Source organism: Tursiops truncatus, chromosome 3 (assembly GCF_011762595.2).
Source record: "Tursiops truncatus isolate mTurTru1 chromosome 3, mTurTru1.mat.Y, whole genome shotgun sequence".
Classification (NCBI taxonomy): Eukaryota; Metazoa; Chordata; class Mammalia; order Artiodactyla; family Delphinidae; genus Tursiops; species Tursiops truncatus.
In genome coordinates this window covers 145,171,811-145,195,614 of record NC_047036.1, presented here as the reverse complement: position 1 = coordinate 145,195,614, position 23,804 = coordinate 145,171,811, and the positions used below count along the sequence as shown (strand labels likewise).

The 23,804-nt window shown below is 45.1% G+C and overlaps 1 protein-coding gene across 2 annotated transcripts in view; it reads right to left on the bottom strand.

Annotated features, from left to right (window-relative positions):
* Positions 1-23,804, bottom strand: part of DOCK2 (dedicator of cytokinesis 2) — a 409,609-nt gene that overhangs the window by 82,945 nt on the left and 302,860 nt on the right. For both annotated transcript variants that reach the window (XM_019945662.2, XM_033853554.2), the window contains exons 28-29: positions 13,713-13,811; positions 11,069-11,163 (exon numbers count right to left, since the gene is read on the bottom strand). In XM_019945662.2, coding sequence (XP_019801221.1) covers positions 11,069-11,163; positions 13,713-13,811 — 194 coding nt within the window. The remainder of the gene's footprint in view (positions 1-11,068; positions 11,164-13,712; positions 13,812-23,804) is intronic.

Below are 23,804 nucleotides of genomic sequence, written 5' to 3'. Positions count from 1 at the left end.
ATAAACGAACAAACGACACACCAGCAATCCTATCATCTGGGGAAAACCATCACTGACATTTTGACGAACATAATTTCAAAGGTCTCCCTAGACATATATACACAAACGATATTATAAAGATAGCATTTTGATAAATGGGGTTAAACGATAAATTCTGTTTCACAGCCTCTTTTACTCAACAATAAATTGTGTGTTCCTTTCATGCCAGTGAATTCAGATATGTATCATCCCTTTTAATCACTGAAGAGCATTCTATTGTATAGATGTATCACAGCGTATTGCATCAGTCTTTTATTGATGGACCTTTACGTTGCTTCTCAGCATTTTCTGTTATAAACAGTGTTTCAATGATCACTCTTCTATGTATGCCTTGCACCTCCCATATATACCTCTTCTCCACTCTTCTTCTCGAGATGGTAATGCTGATCAAATCTTACACGTATTGAACATTTTGTTACCTCTTGTCAAATTGTGTTTCTTCTTGAATGTCTTCCCATCCATCCCTTCCTCTCCTTCCTCCCTACTCTCTGGTCTTACAGCCTCTTCTTCTCTCTCTCCCTTTCAGCCTCCAGAGTGAGTTGCCCTATGGAACAGTTCCAATCCTGTCGTTCACCCACCTCAGTGGCTCCCCACTGCCCACAGGAGAAATCTAAACTCTTTCTCTTGACCGTCAATGCTCTCCATGATTGGACCCCACCTTCTTTGCTAGGATCCTTTCTCACTATTACTTTGTGCTCTGGCTGTTTTCTGAGTTCATAGCTGTATTCTTCCTTTGTATAGAATGCCCCCTCCTTCTGATTGTTTCAGGGCAGGGTCTGCTGCATCTTTCAGGCCCCCAGAGGACAGTCAGTACAACTGCCTTTCCAGACTTCATCATGGTCTGCGAATGAGCTATTTGTGTGACTCAGTAACGACTGTCTCCTCCAACTAGACTGTGCTTTCCTTGAAATGAGAGACTCCCTCCATGATCTCATCTACTCTCCAATCTACATGCCTTTGAGTCCCAAATTTTATATCTTCATCCCTGGCCTTTCCCCTGAGCTCCAGCTTGCATTCCAGCTCTCTGCTCTATACCTTCACGTGGACGACTAATAGGCATTGCAAGCATACATGTCAAAAGCTTGACTCTTATTACCTGCCCTCTTTCTGTCGTCCTCCCATCTAAGCTGAAAACAACTCCATTCTTCCAGCTGCTCAAGGGGTAGGGGGACTTAGCATCCTTGACTTTCCTCTTTCTCTCACATCCTACACCTGACCTGTCAGCAAAACCTCTTAGCATTACTTTCAAAATATATCCAAATGCAACTACTTCTCGTCACTCACTGCCACTGACCCGAACCAAGTCACCATCATTTCTGTCCTGGATTTTTGCAGTCACCTCCCAAGCTGCTACATGCCCAACTGTGGCCAAGTTTCCACTGTGTGCGTGTGTGTGTTTGTAAAATCTAAAAGGGCAGGGGCCAGATCTTCCCTGGACTACTGTCTATAATCTTTGATTAACAGAGGACAATCAATAATTTCTCTACTGAGTGGCTGGTCCAGGGAAAATGTCTATTTGGCTACCCGTGGGAAGCCAGTAAAAGGAAGTGTTTATCAGCAGGTTATTGCTTTGGGTAATAACTGGGACTCAATTCTACGTGGGAACTTCTGAATTTAGACTGTATTGAACATACTTGAGCATCAGAAGTGTCCTGGGCTATTTACCCATTAATACCAGCCCCCCCATGGTTGAAAGTTGCTCTTACGGACATTAAGTCCCTAGCACTTCTGGCCTGCCCTGCAGGTGGGCTGAGAACTCTCCTGTAGCCAGAGAAAGCCCAGAGAATGAAAGAAGTAGGAAGCTCTCAGGATGCATGGGAAATGTCCACCGAAGCTGCAGGTATATTTTGGGTGGGCCACGAGTGTGGGAAGGGCAACTATAGCGTGTGCTACACCAGGCATCGCTTGTTGGGAAGCTGGGCTAGGTGTTCGTTAAACACTAAATATCTGTTTTCTTTTGTTTTGTTTTTAAGATCAGCACTTCATTATTCGACTTTGTATAACATCCATCTGTTAGAAGCCAGAAAGAGAAAATGTACATAAAAAAGCTTTGAAAGTTACAAAACCTTGTTTAAATGTAAAGTAGCAAACAGACATATAGATAAAGGTGGCCCAAGGACTAATTTTCAGTAGCACTGGGCTCTCTTCTTCATCACCTCTGAAAACCTCACCTATAAATATTTGTTGAACAAAGAAGGCAGTGTATCCTGCTATCAGGATCACGAGATTTGTACACACACACACACACACACACACACACACACACAACTGGCTGTGATTTCTCGCTTTGCCAATTCCCAGCTGTGTGGATTTGGGACATGTTAATATCGTGTTTGACACCTAAGTTTCCTTTTCTGTGAAACAGCAGCGATGTAACCCCTTTCGCGGGGTCCCTGCAGGGTGTAATGGCAAATGTATGGTAAGTGCTGAGCACAGTGCCTGCCACATGGTGACAACGGTAACATGGTCGCTGTGGCCGCCCAGACCCCTTTGGGTTGCTTAATCCTTCTTCCAAAGGCAGGTACCGACAGCAAAATGGACAGTCAGAGGACAAGCTGCAGCCATCAGGACCACGTAAAGACAGGAAATACAAATCCCACAAAACCCTCCACCCCATCAGGCTGCCACAAGGTGAGACTTCTTTGGTTTTGTTATTCTGTCATTTGCTAATATGTCTTTGAAAAAACATCTATATTTTCTTCTTAAAGATTAGTATCTGATTCTCCAGATGGAAATGCATTGAGTGGCTGTCATATTATGTATAAACATCTCAGACAGTCTAATATGATACCAAAATGAGGGGTTTTACACATTCTCAGTAGTTTCCATAACAGTTATTATTTTGACTGTCAACCTAAACCTCCTCTGGCTCACAAAGGCCAGCCCAATAACCAGGAATGATTAGCTCCCTGTGCTGATGGGGGGACTAGTGGCAGAGAGGGGCTGAAGTAAATCAAGGCTCCTCCCTCTCTCTGGATTCCTCTGCAGCCACCCTCTGGGAATCAGAATATCACTTAACTTTGGTTTCCCACCTATGGGCTTGGAAAAGTATGTCTTCTGTATTCGTTAAAAAAAATAATTGTACTTAAAGCCTAAGCATTAATATGTTGAAGTGGGTTAGAATGAAAACACACTCAACTTTTTCTGTTACTTTCAAAAATGATCTTGAAGTGTTGAAAACAAAGTTCACGATCAAATAACAACCTAACATTTCCTGCATTTCATCCGTGATGCTTAGCAGCCTCTAAAAAAATTAATAATAATCACAGTCATGGTTACCAACGATGTGCCAGGCTCTGCGCTAAGTACTCTGCATGGATTTCTTCCGTGTTTTTTCCCCACCTTTTTAAATTCTCACATGAACTCTCCGAGTTAGATATTGTTTGCCTTTTAGAGATGTGAGTTCAGGTAACTTTCCCAAGAACCCAGCCAATACATGTGGAACCAGTATTTAAACAAAGTTATGCTGCCTTCAGAACCTTGGTATTTAACCACCATGCTATTCTGTTCACAAAGAAATCTGTGTAATTCTGTTCAACCCAAGCTGTGAGCTCACCTTGTTAATAATGACAATGATGGGAGTCTCATGCATATATCCTGTGCCAAGTGCTCTATAGACTTTGTTTCATTTAATCATACAAACTGAAGGAGGTGTTACTGTCGCACCCATTTAACAGAAGAGGAAACTGAGCCCTGGAACGATCAAAATATTTCCCCACATTCCCACAGCTAATAAGCAGCAGAGTCCACCCAACCTCAGGTCTGTCTTTCTTTAAGGCCTTGCAATTAACCAGAAAGATACACTGGCTCCCCTGAAGGCCAGCCTGCATGGTGTTTTGGCACTGGGCATGCTCCTACTCATGCCCACAAGGCACAGAGCCCCTTCCCACTTAGTCCCCATTATCCTGCTGCCCTGCCCACAGCTGAGAGGGCCCAGAACCGACACTCGACTCAGGCAGTCTTCCATGGGCTGACTAGAAGCCCATGGGTAATCATATGGGTACCGGTGGGGGCACCCAAGCCTGGATAGTAGTAAATCAAGCCCTTCTAGACAGTTCAAAAGCAGGACAACCAGGGAGGATGCAACGAACCCTGCCCTGAGCAGAAGCCATGAGCAGATAATTCTGTGAGGAAGCAAAGGCCATACGGCAAGAGAAGTCAGCTGCTGTGAGCAGGAAGAAGCTGGCAGAAAGGGAGTTTGGTACCCGAGGATACCCGAGGTTGCTACCCTGAGAACTGCTCCACGGGAAGCTCACTGCAGCCACTGGACCAGGTTCCCAGTTTCCTACTTCCCTTCGTGTAACAGAACAAATCCTCATTACTGGAGGCAACTGAGAGTTCCTACGTTTCGTGTCCTGAATAAACCTATGCACCATGTGCATCAGTCCTTGGACTCGATGCGGTAATGCAAGGTGCACAGACTCCTGCAGCAGCTAGAGCAAGCCTGCCTGGGGGCACGTTCCCACTCTGCTACTCTCCCTTGCTGTGGTCTTGAGTGTGTTGCTTTGCCTCTGGTACTCTCAGCTGCCCCATCGGTATGATGAGCCGTGGGTGAAGATGAAATGAGACGCAGTGCGTGAAGCCGGTGGCCCAGGGCCTCAGTCCATAGGAGTCCTTAATAAATGTCAGTTGTGTGGCTATCATTATCCTTAACTGCCCAGCCACTTGTAGCTCTGAGGCAGGAGGATCCGAAGCTGAGAACACTCCAGTGTGACAACCAACCCATGCCCACAGGTTGTATGATGTGAATGAAAGAGGGAACTGGAGGTGGACACGCCCTTTCCAGTGAGAATGCCGAAGGCAGAGAGAGGGCCTCCCTGAATCCCATTCCCCTTTGGGCTGTGATTCATGGGATGTAGTGGATTCTACTGGTCAAAACTTGAAGATGGAGATAAAAGAGGTGGCCAGAAGAAGGGAGTCCTTATTCCTCCCCTAGAAGCAGTGAAAAAGCCATTCTCCCAGAGCCTTTAAGCTGCTTCCCTCACAACACACAAGGGCTCCATGCACCAAGAGGCTAGAGTGTATCAGAGGGTTCCAGCTCAGGGTCAGGGCACGGCCCACCCCAAGTACCCCTGACCCTTCTCGAGTGGTTCTGGATTCTAGTTAGGGGTGCAGCAGACTCCTGGGACTGGAATTCCATGGCCAGCTGGACATCAGGATTAGATGTGCCCTGCTGGCTATAAAACCCATGGAGAGGCCTTCTTCCGGACGATATGATTTGGAGGAGATGAGGTCTACAAAAAGGGAGTAGGCAGTACAAATTAATGTAGGTAGGAGAAAGGGGAAGCGGGCGACGACGAGTGTCAGCACACTGATGGAGCCGCCAGCAGACTGCTGAGCACTGCCCTGCTCAGCTTCCTAGGGTCAGCTATTGTGACCCTACTATGTGCCTAGTGTGTGCTGGAGACAATATTAGACCTTGAAACACGTCACCAGTAAGGTAGACAAGATCCAGCCCGGATGTGCCTCTTCTGTGAAATATTCTGGATGTTCCCAGATCATAGGAATGTGAGAACAAAAATAATAGCTCACATTTACGAAATGCTTGCTAAACACTGTTCTAACTACTTTATGCGTATTATTTCATTTTGATCCTCACAAAAATCCTTTGTGGTAGGTCTTATTAGTACCCCATTTTACAGTGAGAAAAACAGAGTCCAGAGTGGTTAAGTAACTTTACCAGAGGTAACGTAACTATAAGATGGTTCGAACCTAGGCAGTCATAAATCCTAACTTCTCTGTGCTCTGGACTCTGTGCTCTGAACTCACTACAATGGCTGCAGTGCTTGGTCATATTTCCATGGGCATACTTACTGTCTCACCAACAAGACTGTAAGCACCCTGCCTTCTGGGGCCATGGCGTAGATGGGCTCCGGATGCCCGGTACACTCAATATGTATGTGTTGATTGATTCCATTTAGAGAAGCTTTAGGGATGAGTATAAATCCCCAACGGCCACCACTTGCCCCCTGCCCCAAATGTTGAATTTCCAGATTGAGGTGCAGATGGAGGAGAGGAAAAGAGGTCCCTAGGCATATTTTGTTCATTTACAATATTACAAAGAACTTGATCATTTAAAAATTAACCATGTCGCGTACGTCAGACCTTACTGAATGTTGCATCTTACCAGTAAGAAGAATGCTCTAACAGGAGGTATTTCTTGCCGTAGACATGTCACCACGTTTGCATACACAAACAGTACACAGCTGAGGAGACATTCAAATCTGCAAAACTCCATTCCCTCCTCCAACAAGCAGATAGATAAATTATATATGACTAATACATACATACACAAATAACAAGCGATAATTGGGAAATTATGAAAACAGAAAATCATAAAAATGTAAGTAATAGGGAGGGAAGGAAGGAAGGAAGGAAAGAAGGAAGGAAGAAAAGGAGGAAAGAAAAGAAAGGAAGAAAGATGTTGTAACATACAGACTAACCAACATACGGAGTTCACCTTGTCCACGTGAATGAATGGAGCTTAGGATGCATATTTTTAGAGGAGAGAAAATGACATTCTGGGGAACAGTGATCTGGGCTCAACCATGGTGTATGTTCCGTTTTTCCAATTTATGTTGAAATCTTTCATTAACTAGCTGCATGACCTTGTGCAGGTTACCTCTTTGGGCCTCTTTAAGGTATCTGAGCCAATAAATATGCAGTTTGCACATCCTTACAATGCACTTAATAAGACAAGCCTCACTATTTTACAGGATGAAGCAGTAGAGATGAAGAACATGGGCTCTGATTGCCTGACTTCTCTGTTCTTTTGCTAGTAATACAACACTGAGTAAGTTAGTCGTCTATTCTGTGCTTCAGTTTCCTCAGGTATCAAATGTGGATTATAACAGTTCCACATCATAAAGTTGTTGCAAAGATTAAATGAGCGAATACATGTAAAGTATTTACAATGGGGGTGGATCTAGGTGCATAATACATGTTAGCTATCGTAACACCACACAAGATGCAACAATCGTGAAAAAAATTTCAGGTGCTCTGTAAATGGAAGGGATCACTGTGGCCAGAAGATGAAGGAAGTCTACAACCTGAGCTATATGCCAACAAGGAGAAAAACAGTCATCTTTTCTGGTTGACACTAGGCACATGCTTCTCTACTCCAAGGCTACATTTGTTGTCTGCAATGCTCCCATTCATTGAGTTCTTCCCAGGTACCAGCACTGTGCTAAGGAGTAACTCATTCTACCCTCACAAAAACATACCATGAAATGGATAGAATCATCCCCATTTTGCAGATCAGAAAACCGAGGTTCCAAGAAGTTGAATGACTTCCCAAGAAAGAGAAGGTGGCAGAACTAAGAAGTCTGAAACCCAGGCTGTGTTTCTGAGTCTAACTTATCTTAAATGTAAAGACTTAAGTACTCAGCAGATCCTTTAGAGATACAAATGTTTCTATTTAGGAGACAATTCCATTTTCTTAGGTCCCTTAGAAAATTATATTCTGATTTTGTAGGTATAAAGAAACAAGGATTATTGCATCATCTCTGGGGGCCAGTCTCCCACAAAAAGACTAAAGTCTGTGGGATTTCGGGTAAGGACAGTCCTTCAAAGCACTTCTACGTATTTCCTCCAGGATGACTGTCGGCAGCTCAGAAGGGGAGTTTGCCCTGGTCAGGGCTCCAGCCTCTCTGGGCTTCTATCCTCCTGACCCTGTATCAGTGGTAGATGTCTGTGCATTTATTTGCTTGCCCATCGTCCATTTCTCCTTCTGGTAATAACTCTCAGATTTTCCTATGAAGAATTACTCCCCCAGCCTCCCCCTTTGCTCCCAGACTTTGTGGTTTGGGTAGAACTAACCACAGCCTCCCCAGTTCCAAAGGTGGGTCATATGACCCAAGCCTGATGAAATAGCGTATTTCATTCTCCTGGCCACAGAGGTTATGGATGGGCATGTAGCTCAAGATTAGTCTGGGAAATTTTGCTGTACCTATTGAAGAAGAGGCTTTTTCTTTCTACTGGGGCTGCTAATCCAACAAGACATATTTCTGGAACTTCTATAGCCACGTTTCCACTGCAAAGAGAGCATCTGTCTAAGAATGAAGCCAACAGAGGAAAGAGCAGAGGTAGAGATACAGAGTCCCTACAACACTGTTTGAGCACCTAGATACATCCATGCCTGCGGCCATAACTCTGGGCTCTTTCAGTTGTCTGAGCCAATACTTTCTCTTTCTATTTAGGCAAATTTGAATTGAATTTCTTAAAAAAAAAAAACCCTAATCAGTAAGTACCCATTGTTACCACAGGGGAAGTGTAGTGGGGAGGGCTAAATCAGGAGCTTGGGATGAACAAACACACACACTACAATATATAAGACAGATAACCAACAAAGACCTACTGTATAGCTCATGGAACTCTATTCAATATTCTGTGATAACCTATATGAGAAAAGAATCTAAAAAAGAATGAATATATGTATATGTATAACTGAATCACTTTGCTGTACACCTGAAACTAATACAACATTGTAAATCAACTGTACTCCAATAAAATTAATTTTTTTCTTTTTGCGGTACGCGGGCCTCTCACTGTTGTGGCCTCTCCCGTTGCAGAGCACAGGCTCCAGACGCGCAGGCCCAGCGGCCGTGGCTCACGGGCCCAGCCGCTCCGCAGCATGTGGAATCCTCCCAGACCGGGGCACAAACTCGTGTCCCCTGCATCGGCAGGCGGACTCTCAACCACTGCACCACCAGGGAGCCCAAATTAAAATATTTTTTAAAACTTTAAAAAATAAGTACCCATTGGATACACAGAGTTCATTACACATGTTTATGAATGTCAGGTTCTGTGCCAGGAGTTAGAAACACAGAGATAAATTGGACATAGTGCCTGCCTTCAGGAAGCCCATTCTCTAGTGGCAGAAATAGTCATATGAAGAGATAATTACAGTACAGTGGGTAAGTGTTATAATATGGGTGTGTATGTAAACGAAGAGGAGGGGACATATTCTCCTACCATAAAGGAGTCCTAGAAGGATCCACTAAGAAGAAATTACATGGACAAGGATTTGAAGGATGCTTTCATGTTGAGTTTGGTCTAGAAAGGAGGAGAGTCATAGTTTATGCGAAGTCACGAGAAGTATGAAACAGTAGGCAACAGTGAATAGTTGAGTGTACCTGAAATGTAGGGTGAGTCGAAGGTGACTCACCTGGGTGCTTCATGTAATTTGGCAAAACCCCAAGACATTATTGACCAGCTGGCAAACAGTGAAGGGATTCGCACGCAGTTTGGGAGCTGGCTTCTTCCAAACACAGGTGACTGGACATTGCTGTGAGGTACAACCAACTACATAATTTGTTGAGCTCAGTGCACAGTGAAAATGCAAGTCTCCTAGTCCAAAAATTATTAAGAATTCAAGATGGTGACATCAGGACCCTTCAGAGTGCAAGGTCCTATACACCTACACAGGTTGCATACTCAGGAAGCTGGTCCTGACAGAAGGGCTAGGGAGATACCCACCTCTCATCTGTAACGTGGCCTGGCCTAATTCCCACCAATGCTTTAAGCACTGTAAAAGCCAGCCTCCCAGCTGAGTGATGTGAACAGGGAGAATCAGGGCAGTGTAAGCCCAAGCTAAGAATTCTTACATCTTTGTTGCTGTGCTGATTTATCCACCTCCCACCATCAGCAACAATGTACATACAGATAGCTATCTCCTTCTGCCTTGACAAACCGCTCCTCCCCTTCACCAGCCCCTAAAGCTGGCCCCAAGAGCAAGTGTGTCTGTAAAGTCACTTGGCTAGGCACTTAGGCATCCAAGTAGTGGAAGAGCAGCTTTTCAGAGGACGGAAGAGTAAGGGATGGAGGCCATCTGGGACGGGAGTAAGATCCTAGGCATAGATGAGATAGAAATTCCCAGACTGTATCCAATGACAAACTTATTAATATTTATAGTTTTCCCTCTTTGCCTCCCACTGAAGAGGATCCGCCTTTGCCTCTTCAACTTCTCCTCTTCTTCTACCCTCTCAGGATATTTCTGTCTTTGCCAGTCAATTCTTGGCTCTTGTGATACAAAACAAGGACAATAGGTAGAGAGAGAGAAAACTTCCAACCAGTGTAGAGTGAAGGGGTTTCCATGGGAAGGACCTAAAACAAATATAAGAAGCCAAAGGAAAGTGAGAGAGAAAGGAAAGAAAGGAGCCGAGAAGACCCCAGTTTTAAAGGGGTTTGTGGATAGGAATTGAGGATGAGGTTCTGAGAGAGACTTGGGTAAACCATGGGATAGGAGAGATACTGAGAGACAGAAGAATGGAGAAAGGGAATATTAGATAATATTGCTGAGTGTTATGACTTGAACTTCATTTTGATGAAATGACATGATTTGAGAGAAAGAATTAAAGACTGAAATTGCTCACAGTTACTCTCATCTATTGTTGTACTGGGCCATGTGGGACCTGAGCTATACTTGGGTTACTCTGGTATTCTATGAGATGCTAATAAGTATTATATATACGCACGGAGACATAAATATATTCACACCAAATGTTTCAAAGGGCAAGTAAATCTGTGAAATGCTGTATCCTAAATCTTTCTCTTAAAGAATTCTATTAGCATACTAAAGGCTCTGAGAAGTCCTGCAGCACAGAAAGCTGTTCGAAGCTGTGTAATCCAGTGCTTCCTAAACTTATTCTACTGCATGTCACAGAATATATTTTATTGTTTTGAATAAATTTAAAATAATTCAATTTTAATAAGACTGACCTTAAGCTCTCCTGTCTCAAGAGTTTAGGGAAGGCTTCATAGACAAAGTATATTTTAACTAGTATTTGAAGAATGGAGAAGGCAGGGAGTAGCCAGTTCAGTATATAAAAAGGAATAAATAATAGTAAATAAATAAATAGCTCAAGATCGGTGAGCAATTCCCTGGGGTTTAAATGTAGAAAGAAAGGGTCTGTGGCACTTCGGTTTATTTTCACCCACGGAGAAACTATCCCCACCTTCTTTCTCTAACAGTGCACTGTAAAGTGAGTGCTGAGATGATGGGGCTGTTAGGCAGCAGGTGGCAGCTCACCTGTTCTGAACCATACTCATGGCCATCCAGTCTACAGGATACACATTCTTCCCAATGAGGTCCTTGAACATGATGAATGTCTCCATCAAGAAGTCCTGCAATAGTAAAGCAAAACACACCTGTCATTTTGCTTTATAGGAAATGACTGGAAGGGCCCAGATCTTGTTGGCTGTTCACATTTTTTCTTTATTATTTTTTGGAGGTGCAGAAAGGGAAGGGGTACAGCCTGTTATTAAGTAAATCCAATGAAACCAATAGAGTGGATTTTTTAATGAAATCTTAACGATTTGTTACTGGGAGACTGTTTCACAAATATAAGTGGAGCATGAATATGGAATGAGAAAATACTCTCAAAATAAAGGACTATTAATTCTGTCTTTGGGAGTAAAGAAGTAAATGCATTCATTGATGTGGCAGTTTTATAATCATCTTTCCAAATATGTATTTGAGGAGGAAATAATCTACACTATATGAATGCATCTCAGGTCATTGAGCAAACAAACTAGTATTAAAATGAACATCTAATTACCGTACTGTAAACACAGCTAATTCATATGTCATAGGCACGTGAACAAGCAGCTTAGAGGAAACATGACAGGGATTCTCTCCCTCTCCTTTGAAGAGGTTCAAAGTGGACCTCAGCATGCCCCATCAGATTTTTCAGTGGATCAAACTTGTTCTCTACCTTTGGAGAACACAAATTCAATACAAATCTAGATAGCAAAGACCAGAACCACTGGCGCCCTCCTGAGCTAGAGGAAACGAAGGCATCCAGGCTATTTGCTTAAGGTAAAATTAAAATCCATAGGAAACCCGTTCAGAGTTCTTTCCTTAAGCCAGCGGTTTTCAGATTATTTTAATAGCAGAGTTCTTTGTTCAGAGAAAATCTTACTTGGAACCTAATATATAAAATAGATAAAAGTAGAAAACAGCTCTGGTTGAAGTGTGCGTGCATGCATGCGTGTGTGTGTGTGTGTGTGTGTGTGTGTGTGTGTGTTTATGGTAGAAGACAGTGAGGCTAGGAGAAATATAATTTGAAAATCACTGCTTTAAGCTAAATTGCAAAATTCTGGAAATGAGATTGGTTCCTTTCCAGCAATCATTGCTTCTAGGGAAAATTACCTCAATGCTTTAAGTCCCAGTTTCCGCATTAGCAGAATGGGGATAACATCTACCTCAGAGGGTTGATTAAGTGCACACTGTCTATGAGATGCTCCACACAGAGTCTGGCCCACTGTAAGTGTTCACTAAGTGCTCGAGGATGACGATGGTGAGTATAATCGCTCATCCTTGACGTCACCTGGGGAGGTGTGGATATCGTCACAGGCACACTCCCTTCCTGCGGGAATGGAGAAGAGAAGACCTCTGCCTCACAGATGGAAAGCCTGGCTTCTGAGTGAGAAGATGCATCACGGTGTAAGGGCTGGAGCAGAGGTTCAAATCCTCTCTCTGCCACATTCTGTTGTGTGGCCTTGAGCAAGCTGATTGCAGACTTGTAAAATGTGACTACTGACACCTATGCCGTACTGTTGGAGGACTACATAAGAAGTGTGTAATTTAATACATAACAATTCTCTTTCCTACCATCCTTCCTACCTTTCCTTCCACTGAGGATCAAAAATTAGGAATGCAGTCTTTCTATTTCCATGTCACATGACATAGAGAACTTGAGGGGGAGAAATCTTGGGTTGCTTAGATTTCCTTTTGTTTCATTTTTTTGTGTATCCAGAAAGAGGTTCCATTTCTTGCCAATCCTACTCCAGTTAGGAGACCTTCTCAAAGCTAAATGGATGAAGGGGCAGGACATTGGCTTCCTATTGATTCTTTTTGTGGGCCACTCTCTGAGGTTGGTCCAATTCTGGTGCCCTTGCTTCCTTCAAGGAGAGTTAAAAGTGAGCCCCTGGTAGCAGAACCCCTGCATCTGGCAATAGTAAGGAGACAATGACAACGCTGACCATACTGAGGGCAAAGGGATGACTACACCCTGGGACAGCCCGGGCTGGGCTTTACGTTGATGATATCATCTGCTGCAGAGGTACGGGCCCACAGCACCCGCCGCAGGCAGACAGTCCTAGCAAACGAGCCCTGAGAGGTTAGAAGAAGAAAGGGTCTCAGAGGCCAACTTTCTCTATGCATTCGTTATTATAATGTAATAATAGCTAACTTTTAGTGGACTCTTACAGTGTGTGAGCTACTGTGCTCTTATTTAATCGCTTCACAGCCCTGTGACATAAATGATATGACCCCTACTTTACAGATGGGTAAACGGAGGCTTAAGAAATGTTAAAATTAACCTCCTCAGCTAGCTGGTGACAAACCCTGGATTCAAACCCAAGACTGTGTGACTCCAACACCCATGCTCTTAAGCCTCAAAATGTCCATGATTCATCAGCAAATACTGGTTTTAAGGCATATGTAGACTAGGCACTCAGGGCTCGTGTATGACATGGACAGAAGATGTGTCCCAGAAGTGATATTTACAAGCCTAAATGGGAGTGAGAAACAGGGAATCACACGAACATGCCTGCAAACGTAGACCCACACATTCTCCCGGTGCACAGGAAGACCTTCTGCCCTAAACTCTCAAGAATCTTTTGTGTAACGCGTCTCCCCAACACTGCCCCAGAGCATCCTATAGACTCACCACAAGTTCAGAGCTGGTCTGGAATGTCTCAATATAGAAGGAATAGTGCTGGTCACCCATCTGGTTTAAGATGGCTGTCATACATGCCACAAAGTGACTCTGCAAGAAATAAAGAAAAACGCCGTGAAACAGTGGAGAGAGGACCATGAGATTCACCTTCTTCAATTACTTGACTTCAGACCAGAAAACACCTCTCTATCCCAGGTGAGTATAAAAAGGTCCCCCAGGGAGGGAGAATTTCTCCTTAGCAGATGAGCATGCGAAATTTCCCTGAGAGTAAATGTCTCCTTATGGCTCATTCATCAGCTCATTCATCCGAAAAGCATTTATTGAACACCTATTACATGACTAGGACTATAATAGGAGCTCCAGATACAGACAACAAGGGCCCTATTCTTTACCTCTCCAGCTGCTTGTACATTGGGAAGAGAGCACTGTATTAACGTCAGGAGATCCAGCGTGTATCAAGATTCTGGAGACAGTTTGATTTTCTGGTAAATAATTTTACATGTCTAATCTCCAACTGTTCCATCTGTAAAGTGGGACAATAATCCATCTGTATCTACCCTGAGAGGTGTATCAGAAGGATCAGATGGCTCCTATGGTGCCCTGAATACACTGAGGTTCCCTACAAGGGCATCAATTGTTGGACCATGAATCAGTCAGTGAGAAGCCAGCAGCTACCGGGGACAAGTACTTGCTAAGGGCCATAAAAGAAATGAGAGGAGGTAGTCCTTGCTCTCAGGAGTTCATGATCTAGTTGGGAAAGCAAGATTAACAACCATGAGGAAAAAAGCACAAGACTTTGATCAGCGAAGCAGATCAAGTGCCAGAGGGATTCAGACAAGAGGGAAATCAACGCAAGGACTTGAAAGGATCCGCGGGATCAGAGGAGCAAGAACCGCATCCTTTCGTGCACCAGAAGACATCACCACACCCTCTTCTGCTTTTTCTCTCCCAGGTTTTATAACTCTGTACCAGGGTGGCGCTTTCTGGCAGGGCTAGTGTCTGAAGGCAGAATTGAGAGAGATCTACTCTGGGAACCTGGTGAACGAAGTACTGACCATAAAGCCACCAGCTCGGAGAAGCCACTCAAGAGTGTCTCCCACAAGACTCCACTGGGCTGCCATCTCAACCAAAGGAAGTCCCACTGTCAAGGGCAGGCCTGTGGAAGCTTGGGCAGCTTGGTGTGATGCAGGTGTCTCCAGGAAACCCCACTCCTAAAGGGTGTCAGACGTAACACACACCAGAGAGGTGGGCCTGGACGTGTCATGTTTGAACCAAGTATTATATTTGTATCACAAACTGCTGTCTTTGTTAAAAAAATAATAATAATAAAACTAAAAGACCAAAAAAATAGAGTGTGAAAAAAAAAATCCTCCCAGATTACAGGGTTACAGTTCAGTGACAGTGGCGGAAGGAACAGCCTTGATGTCCCCAGGAAGCTCCTTCTGAATTCCTCCACAGGAAGTCTTTTGGGTAATTGAATGTTCTTCAAGTTCACATCCCCAAAAGTAACTCCCAAAGATACAGATTCTCATTTGCTTCTAGGTTCTTTTCAATTAGGACGTTAGGGATAAAATGCTTTCCCAGTCAGCAGGACCAGCTGTGCAATCTGTGGGGCTCAGAACAAAATGAAAATTGAAGAGTCCTTGTAAAAATTCTTCAGATTTTCAAGACAGCCACAGGGTCCTTCTGAGCACCGGGCCAGGTCACACGCCTGGGAAGCCAGCTCTGCCTGCCAGTGATCACCACACGCATGCACCATAAGTGTTGAGAAAACATGCAGAGGTGGCAGGGGGCACAAAACTGGGACTCTCAGGGGTAACGTCAATGACACTATGTTGCTGGGGACCTGGAACCTCTATATGGGGGCCAACCGCCTTGGCCGTCCAGGGAGTCAAATCCTCTCTCCGGCTCACGCCCTCAGGGGGTGATGGTGAGTCTGTGAAATTATCTGTCCCTTTCAAACCAGACAGAATGCCACCATCACTGCTAATTTAACCAGGTCCCACTGAAACCAAGAAACAAGCATATTATTTTTTATCCCTCCATCCAGGCTGGACGCAAGAGGGGAGAAATCTTCTGAATTTGTGTGTGTGTGTGTGTGTGTGCGTGAAAGAGAGAGAGAGAGAGAGCACATACACACACGCGTGTGTCTCCTCTACTCCCTCCATCTCTTCTGTGAGGGGCTTCCTCCAAGAATTCAGCCGGTGGCCACTAGAGGTCTTTCCTTTTCACATGGTAGCTGCCGTGCAGTTTTTCCGGCTTTTTATTTATTCCTACGTGAGCAGACCCACTACACTTCTTGCATATAAACAGTGAAAATTACAATATAAAGGACTTATTATTTCTCCTTTTGGAGTAATTCTGCTGCTGGCCAAAGCCTGGCTCATTTTGCAAAGAAAGGAAGGATATTCTCTGCAGGTAATTCCACTGCTTCAAAAGGTAAGAGATCTGGGGAGGTTTTATTTTTTGTGATCGATCATCCTCTCAGAGGAAATGCTGTCGTCTCTTGGACAACAGTTTACTTTTAAAGCTTTGGCTTAAATGAGTCCTGGGATTGTGAGCTTGTGTGTGTGTGTGTGTGTGTGTGTGTGTGTGTGTGTGTGTGTTGTAAAATCCACCATTGTCAGAACTGCAGGCTGCCCCAAACGCATAGATACAGATACGGAATGCTTGGTATTTCCAAAGGCTTGATTTGAATTTGAAGGGGGGAAAAGCACACAACAAAGCTCAAGTTGCCTGGAAATTACCTTGAAAAGGCTGCATTGTCTTAAGCCTCGTTTAGAGAAACTTCCGTGCTTCATATTAAATGAAAATAAAAGGGGAAGGGGATTCCAAGTGCCCATCTAGAGAGAGTGACCATTTTACTAAAGAAACCATTATCCTTTTATAAGGACTTGCTCAGGGTGTATAGTTCATCGATCAATCAAAATTACTTTTACCAGCTTGTTCATTTCTTCCTTCTAACTGCCCCATAGAAAATCCCAGCTGAGTGCCTTCCAGTACGATCTGTAGTGTGATGTTTGTGTAGTTTGAAGTTTGGACAAGTTACCTGCATTTGGCTGTTAATGAGAAATGACAGTGCTTTACTTCCCACTTGGAAGCTTCCCTTTTTGTCTGCTATGGTGTCTAGCCCACTTCAGTATCAAATCTGTCAGCAATCGCACCAACGTGACTGACTGATTTCTGAAATGGCATGATATGCCAGCAGCAGGTTCGAATTCAGTAAAGGCTCCTCTCTGTCATTTAAATTAAAAACCAAAAACTCCTCTCTGTCATGCAGTGATAGAATGGTGGAATCACATTGTGTTTCTCTGACGCTTATCCCTTTTTCAGTAGCGTCTTCAGCACGGCAATCCACCTCTTTGCTTCCTGCCCCTCTTCCCTTTTACAAGTTTGAGACCTTCTTCATCCACCATGTCTTAAGTGTTTAGAAAGAGCTGTAGGGATTGGGAGTGGGGGTGATGAACAGACTGCATTTGCCCTAGCAACTCAGACACTCCTGTTGTTGACACGGCTCAAACTTTACGGTGTCGGACCCCAAACTCCCAGCCCTGTCAGCAACGTGGAAAAGCCTGAATACTGCATGGGGGACAGAGGGTTAGAGGGATCTCTTGCAATTCAGGCTAGTGAGAATGCCCTGCCTTCCATCCTTGGTGGAAATTTTGTGGTCAGCATATATTTACTACCAAGGCGTGAGGCAGCCACTCATCCACACCCAAGCAGCATTCCAGGTGCCCAGAAAGGAAATTGCTTCTTAAAACAGAATACCGGGTGGGGGGGGGACCTGCATATTAAATTCCGGGGAGAAACTGTATCTGAGATGCTGTCACAGACCAGGCAGAGTCACGTCGGCTCCATTCGGGGTGGTTTAAAATGTAGCTAATGAATCACAGCATGAAGAGACATGGTTTGAAACTGGGTCAAACGTGTAAAAATAAATGCAGTCGTCGCAGGCACTCGGCTGATGAGGGGCTGCTTAACGCCTGCAGTGGCGGGGCTTACTTGCCATACAGAACCCTCTTCAGTGATCCATGACAATCAGTTGATCCGGACAATTCAGCCCGTCAGTAGGTAGGGAGCCCTTGCACACCTGGGAGAGAGCTGAAGCTCCAAAGGAAAACAATCAGGGTCTCTTCACTGTGTGATGGCAAGAGAGGAAAGAGAGAAACCCACTATTGTGTCATTAATATTAATTAGCTGGGATACTGGCTGACTGCGGTCAGGGCAGTAGCCCTCTCCAAATCAATCTACTCCTTTGCATAAAAAATCATCATCATCTTATTGATGAGGCCGATAGCTTTGGTGTACAACACTCAAACGTATCTATTCAGCCACCTCTAAAGCAAACACACCTACACACACGGTCGGGACCCTGCAGTGCTGAGTGAACCGGGAAGAGGTGATCAGTTTGCCCTGCCTTGAAGAGCTAACCAAACGAGGGGAGAGGGGCATGGTTGCTGCAATGCGTCCCCCACTCCGCTCACCTGAGATCAGTGGGAGTGATGAGATCGCAGAGGGAGGGAAAGAGCCGACTTAGGGAGCTTGCTACCTAAATGCCAGCATTACTATGCGATGCCAGCTGGTGACACGTTGCCATAGTAACTTCAAATAATGTGCTCGACCAAAATAAAATAAAATACAGAGAGCGCCAAGGAGAGGAGATGAGCGAGGAAACTTTGCATGCCGAGGGAGATGAGGAGTTTTATCTATGGGGCCACCCAATTCCTTTGAAGACTAAGAGTAGCCTAATGCCACTCTCAGGTTGCTTTTCCATTCACCCCCATGTCTGCCATGCGGTTATATAACAGATTTTCTTCTTGGATGGAATTGGTGCTGTCTTTGTGACAGATCCAGGACCGGAGGTAGGAGGCTATGGTGTGAGGAATTCAGGGACCCTAAAAGCCGTTCATCTTAGAGCTTTGTCAGGAAGCTCAGAGTTGTAGTTTGCAGCAATCTTTGGGGAAAGTAGTGTGTGTGGTATCTCAAGTTCTGGGCACTGTGCTAGGTGCCCGGGTGCAGCAGTGAGCCGGATGGATAAGGTTGTGCTCCAAAGAAGCAACGTCAGGTGGAGACCTAGGAGCCGGACAGCCTGAGTTCAAATCTCAGCTCTACCTCTTACTAGGCATGTGACCTTGGGCAGTGTCTTGTGCCTCAGAGTAAAAGGGAATAGAAATAGTTCTTACTGCATACAGTTTTGGTGAGAATTAAATCAATTTGTATAGAGCACTTAGAACATAGAAAACCCTCAATATGATCAGCTATTAGTGTTACTGTTGCTGTCGCTGACTCTGGTCCAGAGAAACTATGCAGATTGGCTAACTGAAATTCCTGACCTGGACAGAGGATATGATGACCCCACCTACCCCTGACCATCTGTGGATGCATCAGGCATTCCCAATCACAGCTTCGGACAAAGAGCCAAGTGTCCTTTGACTCTGAACATGCCTTTGGTTAACAGCACGCCCCAAATAAAGCTGTTTAGTAAACCGCGTGTGTGCCTCTTCGAGCAGGGCATGTTTGGAGGTTTCTTTTATTTGGGGACAGTTGCTGGCAGGTAGGATGAATGACAACGGTGCCCAGATTGTTCAAAAGCCTGAAATGTAACTGTCTTCATCGAAAGCTTCGTCTTCCGGCTGTTTGGCTTTAGGAAGTGCCTGTCTTTGTGGGCAGTGACATTCTTTGGTTACCCAGGGATCCTGCTGTATGACAGAGTAAACCAAGTCACCTTCCTTCAGGGAGAAGCTTCTTGATGGGCACAGATCCAGGGGTTTTGTGTAGCCTGATCCAGGTCAAGGCATAACATCACAGGAAGACGGGGATGTGCCTCTTGGATGCTATGTGCTCTGGATGCACCTAGCCGTGTTCCATCTGTACAGCACAGCAACTCTTCAGAGGTAGCTGTGTGTACCACTACCTGGCACTGTGGGCATTAATGATCAGCTCTCCAGCATCACTAGGGCCAGAACCGCAGGCAAGGCGTCTCCTCAGAGAGCTATTCTCACTGTCAAAGAGCAGGGGGCGGGGGGGTTGGTAACAAGGCTGCTTTGAACCCAGGCTGGAAGGCGAGACTAAAGCGGCCACACACTCTTCCTTTGAAGCGAACACTTTCTGATCTTGGCTGGAGCCTGTGCATGTGGCTTTGTAGTGTGGGGTCACTTTAAATCTTCCAAAGGACACAATGAGGTGTTTAATCGCAAAGGGATGTGGAAGGCAAGCAAATTCTGTTCAATCATTCCTTGTGCTTAGGACTCCACCTTTATCATCTCACTGAGTCCTCTCAACAACCTCATTAGGTCAACTTTATGCCCATTTCACAGATGAGGAAAGTGAGATGCATAGAGGTCAAGCAGCTTGCCTAGACAGACGTTTAGTATATGGTGGGGCAGGAATTAGAATCTGGGTCTTTCTGACTCGAAAACATGTGTTCTTTTCATAAATCCATGATGTCTCTCATGTCAGCACTGTCAGCTCCACCTGGGCTGAGATTTTTGTCCTTTATTCACTGCTGTATCACCAGAATCTGGAATTGAACTTGCATACAGTATGAGCTCAATAAATATTTTTTAGATGACAGATTGAACTTCTATAGTATTCCCCATCTTTAAAAGAATGTTACAGGGACCACTCCCCCAAACACTGAAGAGTTAGGGTCATGTATAGAACACCTTTGCCTTAGGAGAGGACAGAAATGAAAGAATTTTTGTTCTACTTCTGAGCTTACTCCATCTTAAGTTATATTTGATCAAGCCAGAGTGAGATCACTCTTTCACACGTGCCTTAATGTAACAAATATTTCTCGAGCACCTACTATGTTCCAGGCATGGTTCTAGGTGCTCTGGACAGTCATGAATGAGATTAACAAGGGATTTGTTCTTAAGGAACTCACACCCTCATTAGGGTCAGGGATGGGGAAACACCATAAGCAAGTGAATACATAAATAAGATCATTTTAGGCAGTGATACCTGCTACTAGTGGAATACTACAGAGCAATGAGGTGGAGACGGGAGGAGACCGGTTTTCAATAGGGGAGACAGAGGTGGCCTCTTAGAGGGCTGATATTTGGGTGGAGATCTAATGGTGAGAGTTGGTCCTGCAAAAATCTGGCAGAACAGCATGCCAGGGCAATTAAGTAGCAGATACAAAGGCCCTGGGGTCAGATGCGCTTGGCGTGCTGGAGGATCGAAAAGAGGGTACAAAATGAGGAAAAGCACATATAAGATGAGGTCGGAGAGACAGGTTGGGACCAGATCCTGAAGGCCCTGGAAGGTCGGGGCAAGGGTTTAGGTTTACTTCCAAGTGCAAAGGGAGGCCATTCATTTGGGTTTTAAGAAGCTCCTTCTGGCTGCTGTGTGTTTCAAGAACCCCTCTTTAAAGAGGTGGTTTCCATGTCTTACCACCCTTCTCCAAGACGTTACACTGGAGCTGTTCCCAGGGTGGTGGGTGCGTGAAAAGTGCAACTGTGTGCTCAGTGTTGACCCTTCCTGTTCGTGGTAGCGTCACCACTCCTCAGCAAGCTTTTCTCACTAACTGACCATTCTATAGCAGACTCTGACCCTCCTCCGGCAGGTGTGGACATGGACTCTAGTTTTACGTGGATCCCCCTTGTCTTCAAGTTCTGTGGTTCGTCTCCCTGTTGTTCAGAGCCGAATGAAGGGGAGGGAGCCTGCTACAGCGGCTCTCAGCCTCTGATTAAAGCCATTCGAGCCTGTGGGACTTGAGAAGGCTGCTTGCCAGGAGACGGGCTATCATTTAGGACACCCCAGTTTTTAACTGAACAGAAGATGATTTTTCTAAATGTTTCCAATTACATCTGTGGAGGTGTGGGTGGGGAAGTGCACAAATGAACACACACACCGGTGGTGGTCTTCCAAGCTTGGCACCGAATGCCTCGGGAAGGGCTGTGCAGAAACGTTTGTTTTGAGTCCTGGAGAATATAGTATTGTCCTCGGCTCACGTATTCCTGAGAAAAATCAAAGCCAGGAGCATCGCTAGGATGTGGGCTCTGCATGAGTATTCTACACGGCCCCTCACCTTCTCCTGCAAACGTTTTCATCCAGGTTGTATAAGACACCAAGGTCAACTTTCAACACGAAAAAGGGTCATGAAAGGATATTATGACTCAGGAAGGAGGTACCGTGGGCTGCAGGATGCGATAATAACTGCCCTTTAAAGGGCTAAGATTGTGTCGTGCAATGTGCTAAACCCTCTGCTTCTCCGTCAATAAGGACGTTTCATAAGTTGTGGCCAGGCAAGGAAACGGCTGGAAGACAGAGAAGTTAACATCAGTCGGACATCAATGTGTCGGACACCGTGCAAAAAAGTATGCCGATGGTCACAACAGCTACCAGCTACTGAGCGCTTACTATGGGCCAAGCGCTGTGTATGCTTCATCTCAATTAATCCTCCAGCAGTCAGTCGATGTTGGTAAAGCCACGCGCACTTTACAGACGAGGAAGTCAAGGAGCAGGGAGGTGACACGACTTGCCTAGCTCAGCTTGATTCCAGAATATTGTTTTGTAATCATGACATCATCTTATTGATATGAAAATTAAGCAATACCTCAAAGTATAATGAAGAAAGGAAAAGTGCAAAATATTTCACTCCACCATGCCTCCTGCCTAACCTTGAATATTAAGAATATTCAATATTCATTTCAATCTAATAAGCCTCTAGAATGTTAAGGACATTCTAGACATCTATTGTGCCTAAATAGAGATGGAAGGATGGATGGAGAGATGGAGAGATGGTTGGATGGAGCTAGGTGGGCAGATTACATAGGTAGATAGGTCAGGGTTGATACCTAGCTACGTAAATAAGACCAGCCCTCTTTTTTTTTTTTTTTTCCGGTACGCAGGCCTCTCACTGTTGTGGCCTCTCCTGTCGCGGAGCACAGGCTCCGGAGGCGCAGGCTCAGCGGCCGTGTCTCACGGGCCCAGCCGCTCCGCGGCACGTGGGATCTTCCCGGACCGGGGCACGAACCTGTGTCCCCTGCATCGGCAGGCGGACTCTCAACCACTGCGCCACCAGGGAAGCCCGACCAGCCCTCTTAATGACTGTGCTCTGTGGCTTATGAGTCTCCATGATTTTAGGCTCAGCTGAGGATAACCCCTCCATTTTCTGCATTGCTTGGGGTTTTGAAGGCCGAGAAAGGTTAAGTGACAGACACCAACACCACATATTAGGAAATATATCTGGTTTCGCATAGAAGCAGCTTTCCTGGAAGGCACTGAGCAGAGCATACTAAGTACTGGGATCAAATCCCAGCTCTCTGCAATATGCTCTGGATCTTTGGACAAGTTACTTTACCTCTCTGAGCCTCAGTTCTCTGGTCTCTGAAATGGGGATAACAGTGGTGACTATAGGACTGTTGTAAGGACAAAGTAGAAGCCGGGTGCAGAGGGTCCCTGTAGAGCCTGGCAACACCACGGGCACTCAAAAAGCCTTCTTGCAATGCTTAGCCTCAGCTGTCTTTCCAGTTTACCAGGAACAGTTAGTTGATCAGCTGGGGAAGTGTGGAGTTAGCTTTTGGTTGACTCGTGAAGGATGATTTAAACCCCTCTGTGGACCTGGAGAGCTGCACTGCGGATAATGATTTGTACAAGCTCTCCCTGCCCTTTGTTTCCCTTTACAGAGACTTCATGTTTCAAGGGGTGTGGGCAGGGGGGTGGGCAGGCAGATAAATATGTTCACAGACAGCCAGGCAGCCAGGTAAGGGAGAGTTTTCAGGAGGGATGATTATTTTGTGGATAAAAGGATGTCTTTAGTTTCCTTCATGAGGACTGAAGACAAGTGAAGAAGAGTGAAGAAGGTCTCCCACATCGTGTTCTAAACTTCAAGCCTAGCACCTCCTCCCATCACCCCGAAATAGGTCTAGTTGTCCCTGCTGCAAATGATCTGCTAGTCCCAGCACACTCAGGTATGGGGTCTGATAACAGCTTATCGGGTGTGTGTGGAGGTGGCCTCTTTGCAAGCTCTCTGCATTGCTCAACTCAGTAGGGCTTAACCAAAGCAATGACACACTGATGGTGTAACTCTCAGTCCACACTAGGGAAGGGTTTTCTCCCTTCCCAGACAATTCCTCA